Here is a 13,397-nt window from a genome sequence, read left to right as displayed (position 1 = left end):
CCTTTTGCATCTCTGTATTGGTTCTTCTTTGGGTATCAAACTCTCACATTTGAAAGAATCTTTTAATTAAAGGGACCCAGCGAGGCAAAATGGCCTTCCAACTGCCTCCTGGCGGCTTCCGCGAGACCGGCTCGGAATCCGTAAGTGGCTCCCCACTTTCTATACGGAAGGGACTGGTAGGAAGAAAGTTTGAAGCTGTGTATATAGGATCAGAAAAATCTGATATGGACCCATTGACCATATCAAAGGAGAGACTATGGAAGAACTGAAGCTCACCAATCCAGGCTTCACCTCAAATTCAGCACATTAAAAATGGAACTCAGGGGGCGGGCATTGTGGTGGTGCAGGTCGGCGCCATCCCTCACCCTGCATCGGGGCACAGGTTTGAGTCCCCGCTGCTCGGCTTCCAATCCAGTGCCCTGTCGAGACACCTGGGAAGCAGCTGGAGCAAGTACTTGGGCCTCTGACACCCACAGGGGAGACCTGAGAGGAGTTCCTGGCTCCTGGACTTGGCCTGGTCTAGCCAAAGATCTCTTTCATGCTGCCTTTCACATCAATAAATCTCTTACTAAAAAATGGAACTCGGGGCAGATGTCTGGCACAGTGGGTAAGGCACAGGTTGGGACACTGACATTCCATATCGGAGTCCCTGGGTTCACGACCCAGCTCCTCTTTGCATCCCAGCTTCTCGCAAATCCGCATCCTGGGGAGAAGCAGGAAACGAAGGCTCAAGCACTTGAGTCCCTGACTCCTAAGTGGGAGACCTGGGTTGAGTTCCAGGCTCCTGTCTTCAGCCTGACCCAACCCTAGCTGTTGCTGGCATGTGAGGAGTGAGCCCGTGGATGGAAGCTATCGCTCACTAGCTCTTTGCTTTTCACATAAAGGGGGGAAAGGAGCTCCGTATTTCCCCCTTTAAACCAAGCTTCTTGGCCCCCTTCCCGGCTGCCTCACCTAGTCAAGGAAGTGGTTTCCTTGCCAGATTAGGAGCACTGTGAGTATCTTTAATTCTGCTAAGCAGCCTTCTTCCTCCCCATACCCTATTAATCACACAGCTCTGTCAATTCTTCCTTAATAATGACTGGGAAACTTTCCATTCTTTTCTATCCCAGCAGAACAAACACAGAAAATGAAGATGTGGCTCTCCAGACTAGATGGGGAGTTGAGAAACACTCCACATACAAGTGCAAAAGAATTTTATAGACTTAATAATACCCCCCCCACACACAATGCAAAGTAGCCTAACTCATGTGCTGATCTGAAGGCAAGGGCTGGCACTGCGTTGGTCTGGCACAGATGTGGAGCAGCTGGGGGCCAGCTCCCCCACCAGGGGCAGTGGAGAGGCCACTGTGATGATCCTAAGCTCCAGCCCACCCCACTTGGACCAGGAATCCTTCACCTCCAGATCGGCTAATCGCCGCCCCAGGAACCCTGCGTGTATCTCCAATCTGAGCCAGTGCATAAACACGCCTTAGGGAGGGCTCTGTCATCACTTAAAGTTTGTACCCGCCTATGTGACCCCCACCAGGGCAGAAGCTGCCCCTCCCCCTCCCCAGCAACACCAGCACCGCAGGGTTCGGCCGCGTGGTCCACAAACACAAAGCCTCCGAACGCGGGGCTCTGAAGGAAGCCCGGGTCCCGCTCGGCCATCGATCCTTCCCCTCAGCAACCAACACACAGGCCGAGAGGGGCCCGACGACTTGCCGGTGATCGGGCAAGAGCCAGAGCCCAGGGTCCTCCTGCTGAAGTCTGTGCCCTAAATGGTCCCTGGGTAATGAGTGACAGAAAGCCCCCGCGTTACACAGGGCCTCCTGGGGGCGGCGTGACAGGGGCAATTTGCTTTACGGAAACATTTACAAAGATCTCCTTCACGCCACTTGCAAAGCCGCCCGCAGGACGAACTCCTCGGCCCGGCGGGGCAGAGTCACAAGTTACGTCCGGCACTTGTTTATGAGTCTGGAGTCTCTGACAGGGGCGCGCACCCGAGGGCCCCGCATGCAGGGGCTGCCCCCGGCCCCTCCCCGGCCGCCGGGCTGTCACAAGCCGCCGCGCAGCCCGCCCCCACGTGGACTCGACTGGCAGGATCAAAGTCTGTTTGCAGCCCGGCCCCGGCAGGTGTGCGGGGGACTGCGAGGACCCCTCCACACCTAACGCGGCCTTGGCAACGCCCGAGAGGTTCCCGCCCGCCCCTCCCCCTCCCGCTGCACGCGGCCCGCGCCCCCTACCCTCCCCCACGACGCCCGCCGCTGCACCCGGCCGCGGCCCCCGGCCCACGCCCGGCTCCTGTAGGGAAAGGCCCCGCCTCCATCGGTTGGAGCCGCCACCCCGCCCTCTCCCGCCCCTCCGAGCTTCCATCCAATAGCCGGGGCGGATGGGCGGGGCGGGGCAGCTGTCGTGAGGGAGTCCTGGCCAATGGGAAAACGTTCCGGGCCCGGTGGGCGTGGCGTTGGGGCCTTGTCACGCTCGGGTCCGTGTGAAAACGGGGGTTCCGAGTGCAAAGCAAAGTTTTTTTGTAAACCGTCTGCAAAGGCGGGGGGGCGAAGAAGGCGCCCGAGACCGGGCCGAGTGCAGCTGCCGTGGCCGCCGCCTCTTCAGCTCCTCAGCGGTGGGCTCCTCAGTTCACTCTCAGCGGAGATCGGCGAGGAGAGCCCTCAGATGCTCGGAGCCCTCTCGGCGCGGAGCTCCGGGTCACCCTCGCCCGCCGCCCGCCTGCTCCTGCTCCTGCTCCGGCTGCTCGTCCCTCGGCTCCGGGAGTCCCGGCTCCCCGCCGCCGCCGCCACCGCCACCGCCACCACAGCCGCCGCCGCCTCCGCCCCGCTGTGGGTGTGGGGGCTGCCAGGGTTGAGCAGGGCCTCGGCGCCGGCTCGGAGAACAGACGCCTGAGGAGCTGCGCGCCGCCGCCGCCGCCGGCCGGCCGAGGACGCCCGCAGGCGCGGGGCTCAGCGGCTTGACCCCGGGCTCGCCCCCGTGCGGCCGCGGGAGCCCCGCAGCGGTTTCCCGAGCTGCCGGACTCCGGCGGCAAGAGCCCCGCGCCGCCCTCCGACCCGCGTCGCCGGGTCGCCGCCGCCGCCGCCGCCGCCTCCCGGGTCGCCGGGCCGCTCCGCCGCAGCCATGGGGTGCTGGGGTCGCAACCGGGGCCGGCTGCTGTGCATGCTGCTGCTGACCTTCATGTTCATGGTGCTGGAGGTGGTGGTGAGCCGGGTGACCTCGTCGCTGGCGATGCTCTCGGACTCCTTCCACATGCTGTCGGACGTGCTGGCGCTCGTGGTGGCGCTGGTGGCCGAGCGCTTCGCCCGGCGGACCCACGCCACCCAGAAGAACACGTTCGGCTGGATCCGGGCCGAGGTGATGGGGGCCCTGGTGAACGCCATCTTCCTGACCGGCCTTTGCTTCGCCATCCTGCTCGAAGCCATCGAGCGCTTCATCGAACCGCACGAGATGCAGCAGCCGCTCGTGGTCCTCGGCGTCGGCGTGGCCGGGCTGCTGGTTAACGTGCTGGGGCTCTGCCTCTTCCACCACCACAGCGGCTTCAGCCAGGACTCCGGCCACGGCCACTCGCACGGGGGCCACGGCCACGGCCTCCCCAAGGGGGTCCGCGTCAAGAGCAACCGCGCCGGGGGCAGCGACGGCAGCGCGGCCCCCGGCGAGCAGGGCCCGGAGCTGGAGGAGACCAACACCTTGGTGGCCAATAGCAGCAACTCCAACGGACTCAAGGTGGACCCGGCAGGTGAGCGCAGCAGTCGCGGCCGCAGGTGGTTGGGTCTGGGGAGTCCCGGCCACCCCGCCTGGCCCTGGGCGGGGTGGCCGGGACGCCCCCTGGCGCCCGCGCGAGCCCGGCCGCGCCGCCGGCTTCCCGCACGGCCCGCACAAGCCCCGCAGCTCGAGGAAGCCGGACCCACCCGGGCCGGGTGGGAGGAGCGGGGGGCGGTGGGTCTGCCGCGGCGGGAAGAGGCAGAGGGGGCCGCATCTCGGGGCAGTCGGCGGGACAGCTCCAAAAATGCTTCGGAATCCAGGCCCTCGGCGGCCCCCCTGGGGAACGGAGGGGACCCCCTGTCCGTCCTTACTTGGGGGCTGAGACCCTGCCCAGCCCAAGTAGTCCCGTGCCCACTGCACAAGTTTCGTAACGTTGCCTTCAGAGCGCATGAGCCCTGGGTAAAGGTTTCGTTTATGAGCCGCAATGTATTTTTCAGTTCATCGATCCCCAATCCTGAAAATCCTAGGGGTTTGTCCGGGGTTAACATGTACTTCCCTTAAGACCAAAAGGAAAGTGACGCTAATTTATTTATCGTGTATTTTTAATGAATGCTTTTCCTTTAACATAAGTGCTCTTGAAGAGAATTTGGAAAATAAATGTTGAAAGGAAGTGGGGAAAAATAAACCAGCAAACGAAGCAATGGCATGTTACCCAAGCTCAGCCATGTAAACAGTTTGTGTATTTCCTCCCATTTTTTCCATTGCTATTCATCCAGTTTATCATACGAGGTGCAGTTTTCCCCTTTTGGTGCAGTATCTCCTGTTGATGAGGTTCACATTGTGCACTGAAAGGGTCTAATGTATCTCCCCTCATCCACCAGGCAGGGTGATAGTCCAAAGAAATCAAGCTAAACTGGTGTGTAGTTCTTTTAAAAGATAACTCTCTCACCTTAAAAGCTAGTGGGGTAGGTAATAATCGCTTGGTTCCAATTTTTCTTTTTTCTTTATTTTTAAGGAGCAACCCTAATTAATTTGAAAGTCAGAGTTAACAGAGAGGAAAGGAGAGACAGAGATAGTCCATCCACTGGTTCACTCCCCAAATGGCTGCAAGGGCAGGGGCTGGACCAGGCCGAAGCTGGGAACCAGGAGCCTCCCCCTGATCTCCCATGTGGCAGGAGCCTGGGGACTTGGGCTATCCTCTGCTATCCAGCAGGGAGCTGGGGCTGCAGGCGGCTGTGTCACAGCACTGGCCTCATGGTTCCAGTTCCTGAAGTGTCAGTGATTGTTGATTTGTATTGTTGACTTGTCAGTTTTTAAGCCCCCTGTACCAAGAGATTATCTTTTATATTCATGATAAGTGTCTAAAAGTCAAAAGTTGACCTTGGTGAGAGTGAGTGGAGCCAGTGTCAAATCAAGCATTTTGTATTAGCAGACTTATCCATGGCTGCACTTATTGGGTGGTGGCATTCAGTTTTATGTTTTCCTTGTTGTATATGCCAAGAACTACAGCAGAATCTTTATAGGATTCCACACCCATAGAAAAGATGTGTGGATTTTTATATTTATTTATTTATTTTTTGCAGGAGGGGGAGGTGTTACCAGAATGGAAAAGCAGTATCCTAATGACTTAATTTAGCCCTGACCATTAGGTCTTGGCTTGTTCCCAGAATGCCAATTTATATTAAATTGCTCTGAGCACACTTTCATCATGCTTTATGAAAACATTTTCACCTTCATAAGTTGGATTAGCAAGGATGTTTATATAAACATTTTAAATGTATTTGATACGAATTTTTATTTCTTTGTAGATCCAGAAAAACCTAGAAGTGATGATGCTGTGGAAGTACAAGTGAATGGGAATCTTATCAGAGAACCTGAGCATATGAAATTGGAAGAAGACGATAGGGCTGGACAACTTAACATGCGTGGAGTTTTTCTGCATGTCCTTGGAGATGCCTTGGGTTCAGTGATTGTAGTAGTAAATGCCTTGGTCTTTTATTTTTCTTGGAAAGGTTGTTCAGAGAGAAATTTTTGTGTGAACCCATGTTCCCTGGATCCCTGCAAAGCACTTGTAGAAATAATTAATAGTACTCATGCATCACTTCATGAGGCTGGTCCTTGCTGGGTGCTGTATCTAGATCCAACTCTTTGTGTTGTAATGGTTTGTATACTTCTTTATACAACTTACCCATTACTTAAGGAATCTGCTCTTATCCTTCTACAAACTGTTCCTAAGCAAATTGATATCAGAAATTTGATAAAAGAACTTCGAGATGTTGAAGGAGTTGAGGAAGTTCATGAATTGCATGTTTGGCAACTTGCCGGAAGCAGGATCATTGCCACTGCTCACATAAAATGTGAAGACCCAACATCATACATGCAGGTGGCTAAAACCATTAAAGACGTTTTTCATAATCACGGAATTCACGCTACCACCATTCAGCCTGAATTTGCTAGTGTAGGCTCTAAGTCCCGTGTAGTCCCGTGTGAACTTGCCTGCAGAACTCAGTGTGCTTTGAAGCAATGTTGTGGGACACGGCCACAGGCCCAGTCTGGAAAGGATGGAGAAAAGGCCCCAACAGTTAGCATTTCTTGTTTAGAACTTAGTGACAATCTAGAGAAGAAGCCCAGGAGGACTAAAGGTGAAAACATCCCTGCTGTTGTGATAGAGATTAAAAAAATGCCAAACAAACAACCTGAATCATCTTTGTGAGTCTTAAAAAAGATGTGATATTTGACTTTTGCTTTAAACTGCAAGAGGAAAAAGACTCCATTGAAATTCTAAGTTTGCCAAGTAGCATAATTGAAGCCCTTGTCTGGTCACACAATTTAATTCTATTTTTGTAAGAACATAATGGGACTGCATACCAGAGTTCTATATTACAACTTGGTGATTATTAGCACAGAATACAGCTATGCTGTAATGATTTTGGAAAGCCAGTTTTAACACTATGTTACATTTTTGTTTAAAGTAAGTATAAACCTTATATAACATAATGACATTTGATTTCCAGTTTTTGATTTCCGGTTTTCCCGTGATAAAAATTAGGGGGATAAATAAATTAAAATTGTTACTGGAATTTCTCTGCTTTTCTTTTCCCCGTTGTTACACTTAGAATTATAGTTGCTAGAATTTTAAAAATCAACAAGTTTGTTTCCTCTGACATCTTAGTTAATATTTACTTTTTCTTTGAGATCAGAATGGCAGCATATTTTTCAGTGACTCATAGCTATTAGTAGGAAATAAGATCAGCTGCTATTCTCTATTCTAAATTGCTGAGTATTTGTCTAATGTACAGTGAGATAATTAAACTTACACATAATAGCATGTGGAGACTAAGAGCAGGAAAGAAAGTTTATTAAACTATTTAGATTATTATAAATTTCCAGACTACATTTCTAAGTTTTTTTGAGAATTTCAACTCATTCTACCAAAGTGAGTCTAAAACATGGACATGTTCACCAGCATTACTTTCTCTCAAAGATTGGTATTAGAGACACTGAGCTGAAAATTTACTGACATGTTTAAAGATGCTAATTTAGTCTAATAATTACTTGGTAAGTGCAAGAAATGTGATCTTTTAAATTGTGGATGTTTTTAAAAAAAACTTTTCAAAAGTTAAAGTCATTTCATGGTGACCAATCATGACTGGATTTAAACAGCTTTTCCAGCACAATCAGTGATGCCTGTGCTTTGCCAAGAGCCACTGACTTGAGAGAGAAAATAAGATGTTTAATGCAATTTGGATATTAAATTCTTAGAAAGCAGACTATAATTTAGGCAAAATTAGAATTCTTTAAGTGATCCTGTCTTGACCTTGATCATATCTTCAATAGCAGCTTATTTGCAAGGTGCCACAGTTCACGCAGGAAATTGTTCTTGGCTATTTGATTATTGCTATAGGTTTCAAATCCAACAAAAACGTTATTTAAGAGTATTTTAAGTTATATTTTTCTTGATAAAGTTGTGCTTTGTGAAGAAAATGTAGGTTTTTGTCCTCAAAAGGATGAATATTAATATCAGTTATCATGTATAGCTCTATTTTTCTAGAAACAAGGTATTCTGACTACTTCAGTAACTTTTATAGCTGACTACTTTTCGGATGGCTACCTTTTGGGATTTGAAATAATTCCTTGTTTAATAGGTCTTAAGATGAAAGTGTTGGAATTTGCCAGTGACTTTTTAAAGGGATGATCTTTTGTGGTAGATGGTGTGTCTTTTTCCTAGGGTAAGCCTATTGCAGGCAATGGGCCTATTTAAGAACAGCTGATTTTTCCAATGAGAATGAGGTAATTTTAGGAACATAGTTTGTAAATTCACATTTACTATAATGGGCCAAAACCATAACCTGCCAATTTGCAATACATCCTGATCTTTTAATACTGTTATCTGATATTGTGTAATTCAGTTCATTAGCTGGTGGTTATTTTGAATTTTGCAAAAAGCTTTGTGTTTGATTTCTTTAAACATAAAATTGAAGAATCTCCTTATCTGGGTGAACAAGAGAGAAAGCTTCAAATTGTACTGTATCATGTACATTCCTGATTTGCCCATTTGTCATATAAACAGTGATGATACAGTAACTGGTAAGATATATTGCACTCAGTGGGGTATTCTTCGCAAATGCTGTATTTGGGGTCTGTATCTTAAAGGTGGTTTAACACATATGTATAAAATAGAACCTGAATGAGGATTTTTAAAAATTATAAGCATGGGACAAGGGCTATGTTTTATTTTTCAAAAGTGCTTTGAAGGTAGAAGCCTTCATGTTTTAGTTATTTAGTTTTCATAATTTCTTTGGTAGCTTCTATGTAACAGTGGTACCATAGGATTTTCTGTTTTCAAAGGACTTTGTCATAGCAGAATCAGTGGGCACTGACTTGCCTTTTGAGTTTTAGCCAATTTATTTATTTCTTAAAATGCACTTTCTAACCCAATTTTTTTAGCTATATTAGCATTATCTTTTTAAAAGAAGACATGCTTTATATTTAAATATTGTGGAATTTAAGTGTCATTTCCAAAATAGCTTATTCCTTCCTGAAAGAAATTGAGGGAAATAACCCCGGGTTACTAGAAGACTTAACCCCAATATTTCAATATGCTCTTTTATAACACTGCATCAGTTCCAGGAGTGGCATCTCTCCTGCTGGCTGTTTTCTGTTTGAGCAAGATCAGTGTAGAGTGTGTGTTCAGAAACGTGTTTGTTGTCTCTGTTTAGTGAGAGGGAGGTACGTGCCGCATGTGCCCCCAGAAATTTTTCCAAGCCAAATAGAGCCTCAGTGATGAGAGGTTCACGTCTCAGCTGTCACCTTTCAGTTTGATTTTTTTCCTCTGGAGGGCATCTGTATTGTAAAAGTGGGGACTAGAACCTCGAAAGTAGAATCATCAAAAACTTTGCTCTGTGTATTTTAACATTTTAAAGAACAAAGTTGAATGACTAAGGTATGTAATTCAAAAGGAAAAATTTCTGTCAAGTACACCTTGGAAAAATCTCAGTATGTAAACGTGTTTGTGTCTTGTTAACATCTTCAGTTAGTTTGCAATTCTTGAGGCAAAAAAACCTCTGGAACCTGATGTTTTAGTAGGTTAACTGGTATTGAATTCAAGATGTTTTACTTTAATAAGCAAATAGCATTTGAATGCTTAATATGTCATTAACCTGCTGTCTTAAGATGTTCACACATACGCAGATACGGAGAGTAATTCTACAATATAAAAATATTTATTTTAATACTGAGTTTCAGTAAAGTCATAAAACAGTGTTAAAACTCTTGGGAAGGTGGAGGGGTTTTTGTTGTTTGTTTGAGTTGAAACTGTGTCTTACAGTGTTTCACAGTCTCTGGAGTGGGAATTGTTATAGCACTATTTTAATGTAGCTCTGCCAATATATGGCAATGCTATTTTGTTTACTAACAAGCTCTGGAACAGTTGGCAGTCATTTTCACTGGCACAAGAGCCTTTTGTATGTTATTCAATTTAAACTTTTAAACCAAAAATTTTATTATCCAGTGTCTTTGGCAAAAAGACGCTGAAGGGAATGTAACATACAATTAATATGTGGTTATATATAAAAAGACACAAATTGCCATGTTATGGTTCTGCCTTGAAACAGCACAATGAAGTGTATCAGTGTATTCTGTGATTCTTTGAAACTTCAATATTGTGTTGTTTTTGTGTCTGCTGTCACCTGTCTTTTGGGCCAGATGTGGCACAGTTAAATGCAGTTATCATCTCATTAAATGCAGATGCAGATTAAACGTCTTTAGTGCTGCAACATTTTACCTAACTTTTTGTATGTTTTATGACTCTGTTATTTTCCAAAGCTGTTCCTACCTCACCATGAGGCTTTATGGATTGTTATGTATTATAAATGTTCTATATGAGACAGACTACTGTGTTTTCTTCTCATTTATTAAAAGTTAAGTAGAAAAATAAACTAATTTTAATATCTGTTTTGTGCATATGGCCTCCCCTTTCTACTAGGGTGGACTATCTGGAAGAGAGGTGGGTTTCAGGTGTTGAAAGGGGAAATTGCAATGTTGTTGGTGTACAGAGTAACAGATTACAGGTCAGTGGTGTGGGAGAAAGCAAAACATGAGCAAAAATTGTCATAGAAGTTGAGAGGGTAACTTACTGCAAACACTAATACCACATGATCTTGCAAATTTTTTTTAATGTAAGTGTTAAGCTTATAGATAATGTAGTTATGGTTAATTTGCTGTTTCTGGTACTTGGCTAATTTTTTTTACCTATAAGCAAGTTACTATCAAGAATTATTAAATAAACCTATATGTAATTATCTGAAAGTACTAACCCGAAAGTTAGTACATTTAGTGTGGTTATGTGAGTCTAGCACAAATGTATTCTGTCATAAAAAAATTTCTTGTACTGTTGAGAAGTCAATTGACAGTAAATGAGAATAGATAAACATTCAATTCAGGGAACTGATAAATGCAGTAGATATTCCAAAGAGGGGGTAAACATCTTTGGAAAGGATTATGTGGGTTACAATGCAAAGAAGCAGGGGTTGGAAGACAAAGAAGCATGGTAGAATATAAGAAGGTGGGGTGGAGAGGTAGAAGAAGACTGTAAAAGGTTGAATGTGCCCTGGCTAACAGTTTGAATTTGGTTTTATGGGAAAGGGGGAAGCTTCCCCGCCATCCCAGTGGATAAATGAACTGTGTAGGATAGGCTTGGAACAGGGTTGTAAACAAAGTGAGACAGGAGGGCATCAGAGCCTGAATGGTTCCCTAATACTCATGTCCGCATCTACGTATATTCTTAGATATACTGCATTTCAACTGGCCATACACCTTTTTCATGTTTTAACATAACAAATCAGAATGCATGGCTACAATCAATAGTATCTAACAATTGCTGTTGACCAGCAATTTATGAATAGTATCTAACAATTGCTGTTGACCAGGCAATTTATGAATGTTTGTTTCATTTGCTTATTTAGAAACCTATTCCTGTCTAGATTATAAATTCTGAGATCAGGACAATGTTCTGCCCATTTATTTATTCAGGATAGAGTGCAGGGATTGACACACCATAGGTATTCGAAGGTGTTTGAGGAATGGCAAGTGTGGAAAAAGAATAAGAATACTATTAATAATAGTTAAGACACTGAGCACTTGGGTGACATCAGACACATACACCTTCATTGAATGCTTGCACAGAGTGAGGCATTGTTATGGTTTGGGACAATAGTTTGTCCCCCGAGGGCCCTGTACTGGGTGCTTGGTCCCCAAAGTCTTATTTTAATAGATTAATGGTACGGTTAGCATTAAGCGTGGAGGCTTGTTTAGCAAATGGACCGGTGCGGGTTCTGTAGGCCGCGGAGGTGTACCTGTGGAAGGCAGTTCCCGAGAGAGTGTTGGTTGTATGGGCTGAGTCGGGTCTGGCTGTTCTCCCTCTGCTTCCTGGCTTGCATTGTGATCTCCCCTCCAGGTGTGTTCCACCACCCATTACCCTCATCAAACACCAGACCAGTGGGGCCACCTGATGTTGGACTGTGAACCTTCAAAACTGTGGACCAAAATTAGCCTCCTTGCTTCGTAAGTAGATCCTCTCTGAAAATACAGGCATATCCCTTATGTCCATTTTGTAGACAAGCTGAACAATTAAATGCCTTACCCACAGTCTTCTAGCTAATAAGTAATGGAGCCAGAACTGGAACTCTGCAAGAGATCCGGGACACAGCAAGTAGCACACTTGCCCATCACTTTGGACTTGTCAACAACTGACTCCATAACTAAACTCAAATGAATAATTCTTCATAATTTTCATCCAGTGAACAGCCAAAAAAAATGGATAAAGCACATACATTGAGCACTATAAAGCAGGGCTACCAAAAGAAATAAGAAAATAATTTTTAATGCATTTGATATTTATTTTTGAAAAAAATCTAAGTAGTGGGGCTGGAGCTATGATGCAGCAGTTTAGGCTGCTGCCTGTGACGTGGGCATCCCCAGATCAGAGCAGCAGTTCAAGTCCTGGCTGCTCTGCATCTGTCAAGCTTCCTGCCAATGCTCCTGGGAAGGCAGAGGATGATGGCCCAAGTGCTTGGCCCCCTGCACCCAGGTGGGAGACCTGGCTGGAGTTCCTGGCTCCTGGCTTCATTCCGGGCCCGGACCTGGCTCTTGGCAGCCATTTCAGGAGTAACTAGCAGATGGAAGATATCAGTGTCTCCCTCCCTCTCTGTCACTCTGCTTTTCAAATACATACATACACACATACATTTAAAAAAAAAAAAAAAAAGATTTAATTGGTAGAGTTACAGACAGCGAGAGGGAGAGACAGAAAGGTCTTCCATCTGCTGGTTCACTCCCCAAATGGCTGCAACAGCCGGAACTGAGCCAACCCAGAGCCAGGAGCCAGAATCTTCTTCCAGGTCTCCCACATGGGTTCAGGGAGCAAGTGCTTGGGCCATCCTCCACTGCTTTCCCTGGCCATAGCAGAGAGCTGGGTGGGAAGAGGAGCAGCTGAGACTAGAATCTGCGCTCATATGGGATACCGCACCAGAGGCAGAGGATTAACCTACCGTACCACAGTGCTGGCCCCCACACATGCATCTTCAACAACAACAACAAAGAAATCTAGATTTTTTTTATAGTGCCATTTTTATTTTGAATTACGTGGTGGAGAGGTCTAACAATCTTTTTGGGATTTAGGGCCTCTCAGTATGAACTCAGCTTTGTGGACAAAGGTCAATCTTTCCAAACTAGTCATGTTTTCACTTACACCACCATCTACCATTGTTTGTCATATGAACTGTGACTACTGGAGTAGGAAAACTGGCTTAAGTATCTTTAGTTATGCCGAAAATGGTGGGTCCCTTAAAGCATGAGAAACAGGGGGATTCAGGTAAACATGGGGAAGAAGCCGGGGAGGGGACCGTCTGCTTCCCTGGGAGGGGGTGCCACTGTTCTTCATAGTGCAGAACTCTACCCACTCCTTGTGAACTGTAGACTCTGGCCTCCTCCCACGCCAATGCCTGCAGCTACCTCCCTCCCTTGGCCATGATCAAGACACCTCAACCGTTGTGAATGTCCCCTAGGGAGGCGGTGTTCCCCTTATGGGGAAGCCATAAAAGGCTAACCCAGTGCATCCCACCAGGGAACGCGTCTAGATTCTGCCTGTAGTAGAGATTTACACAGGCCCTTCATGTTTCCGTGAACCTCAATTTCATCCTGAAGTCCAG

The 13,397-nt window shown here is 46.7% G+C and overlaps 1 protein-coding gene across 1 annotated transcript; it reads left to right on the top strand.

Moving 5' to 3' along the window:
• The first annotated feature begins 2,474 nt into the window (after positions 1-2,474).
• Positions 2,475-10,141, top strand: SLC30A1 (solute carrier family 30 member 1). The gene is made up of 2 exons (XM_051820544.3): positions 2,475-3,724; positions 5,499-10,141. Exons 1-2 carry the CDS (start codon positions 3,109-3,111, stop codon positions 6,401-6,403), a joined length of 1,521 nt encoding a protein of 506 aa, XP_051676504.1. The 5' UTR covers positions 2,475-3,108; the 3' UTR covers positions 6,404-10,141.
• The last annotated feature ends 3,256 nt before the right edge of the window (positions 10,142-13,397 follow it).

The sequence above is a fragment of the Oryctolagus cuniculus genome, chromosome 13, assembly GCF_051225735.1.
Source record: "Oryctolagus cuniculus isolate XC-2025 breed Fujian yellow rabbit chromosome 13, ASM5122573v1, whole genome shotgun sequence".
Classification (NCBI taxonomy): Eukaryota; Metazoa; Chordata; class Mammalia; order Lagomorpha; family Leporidae; genus Oryctolagus; species Oryctolagus cuniculus.
Note: the sequence above shows the minus strand (reverse complement) of the source record. Positions and strands in the feature narration are given on the sequence as shown.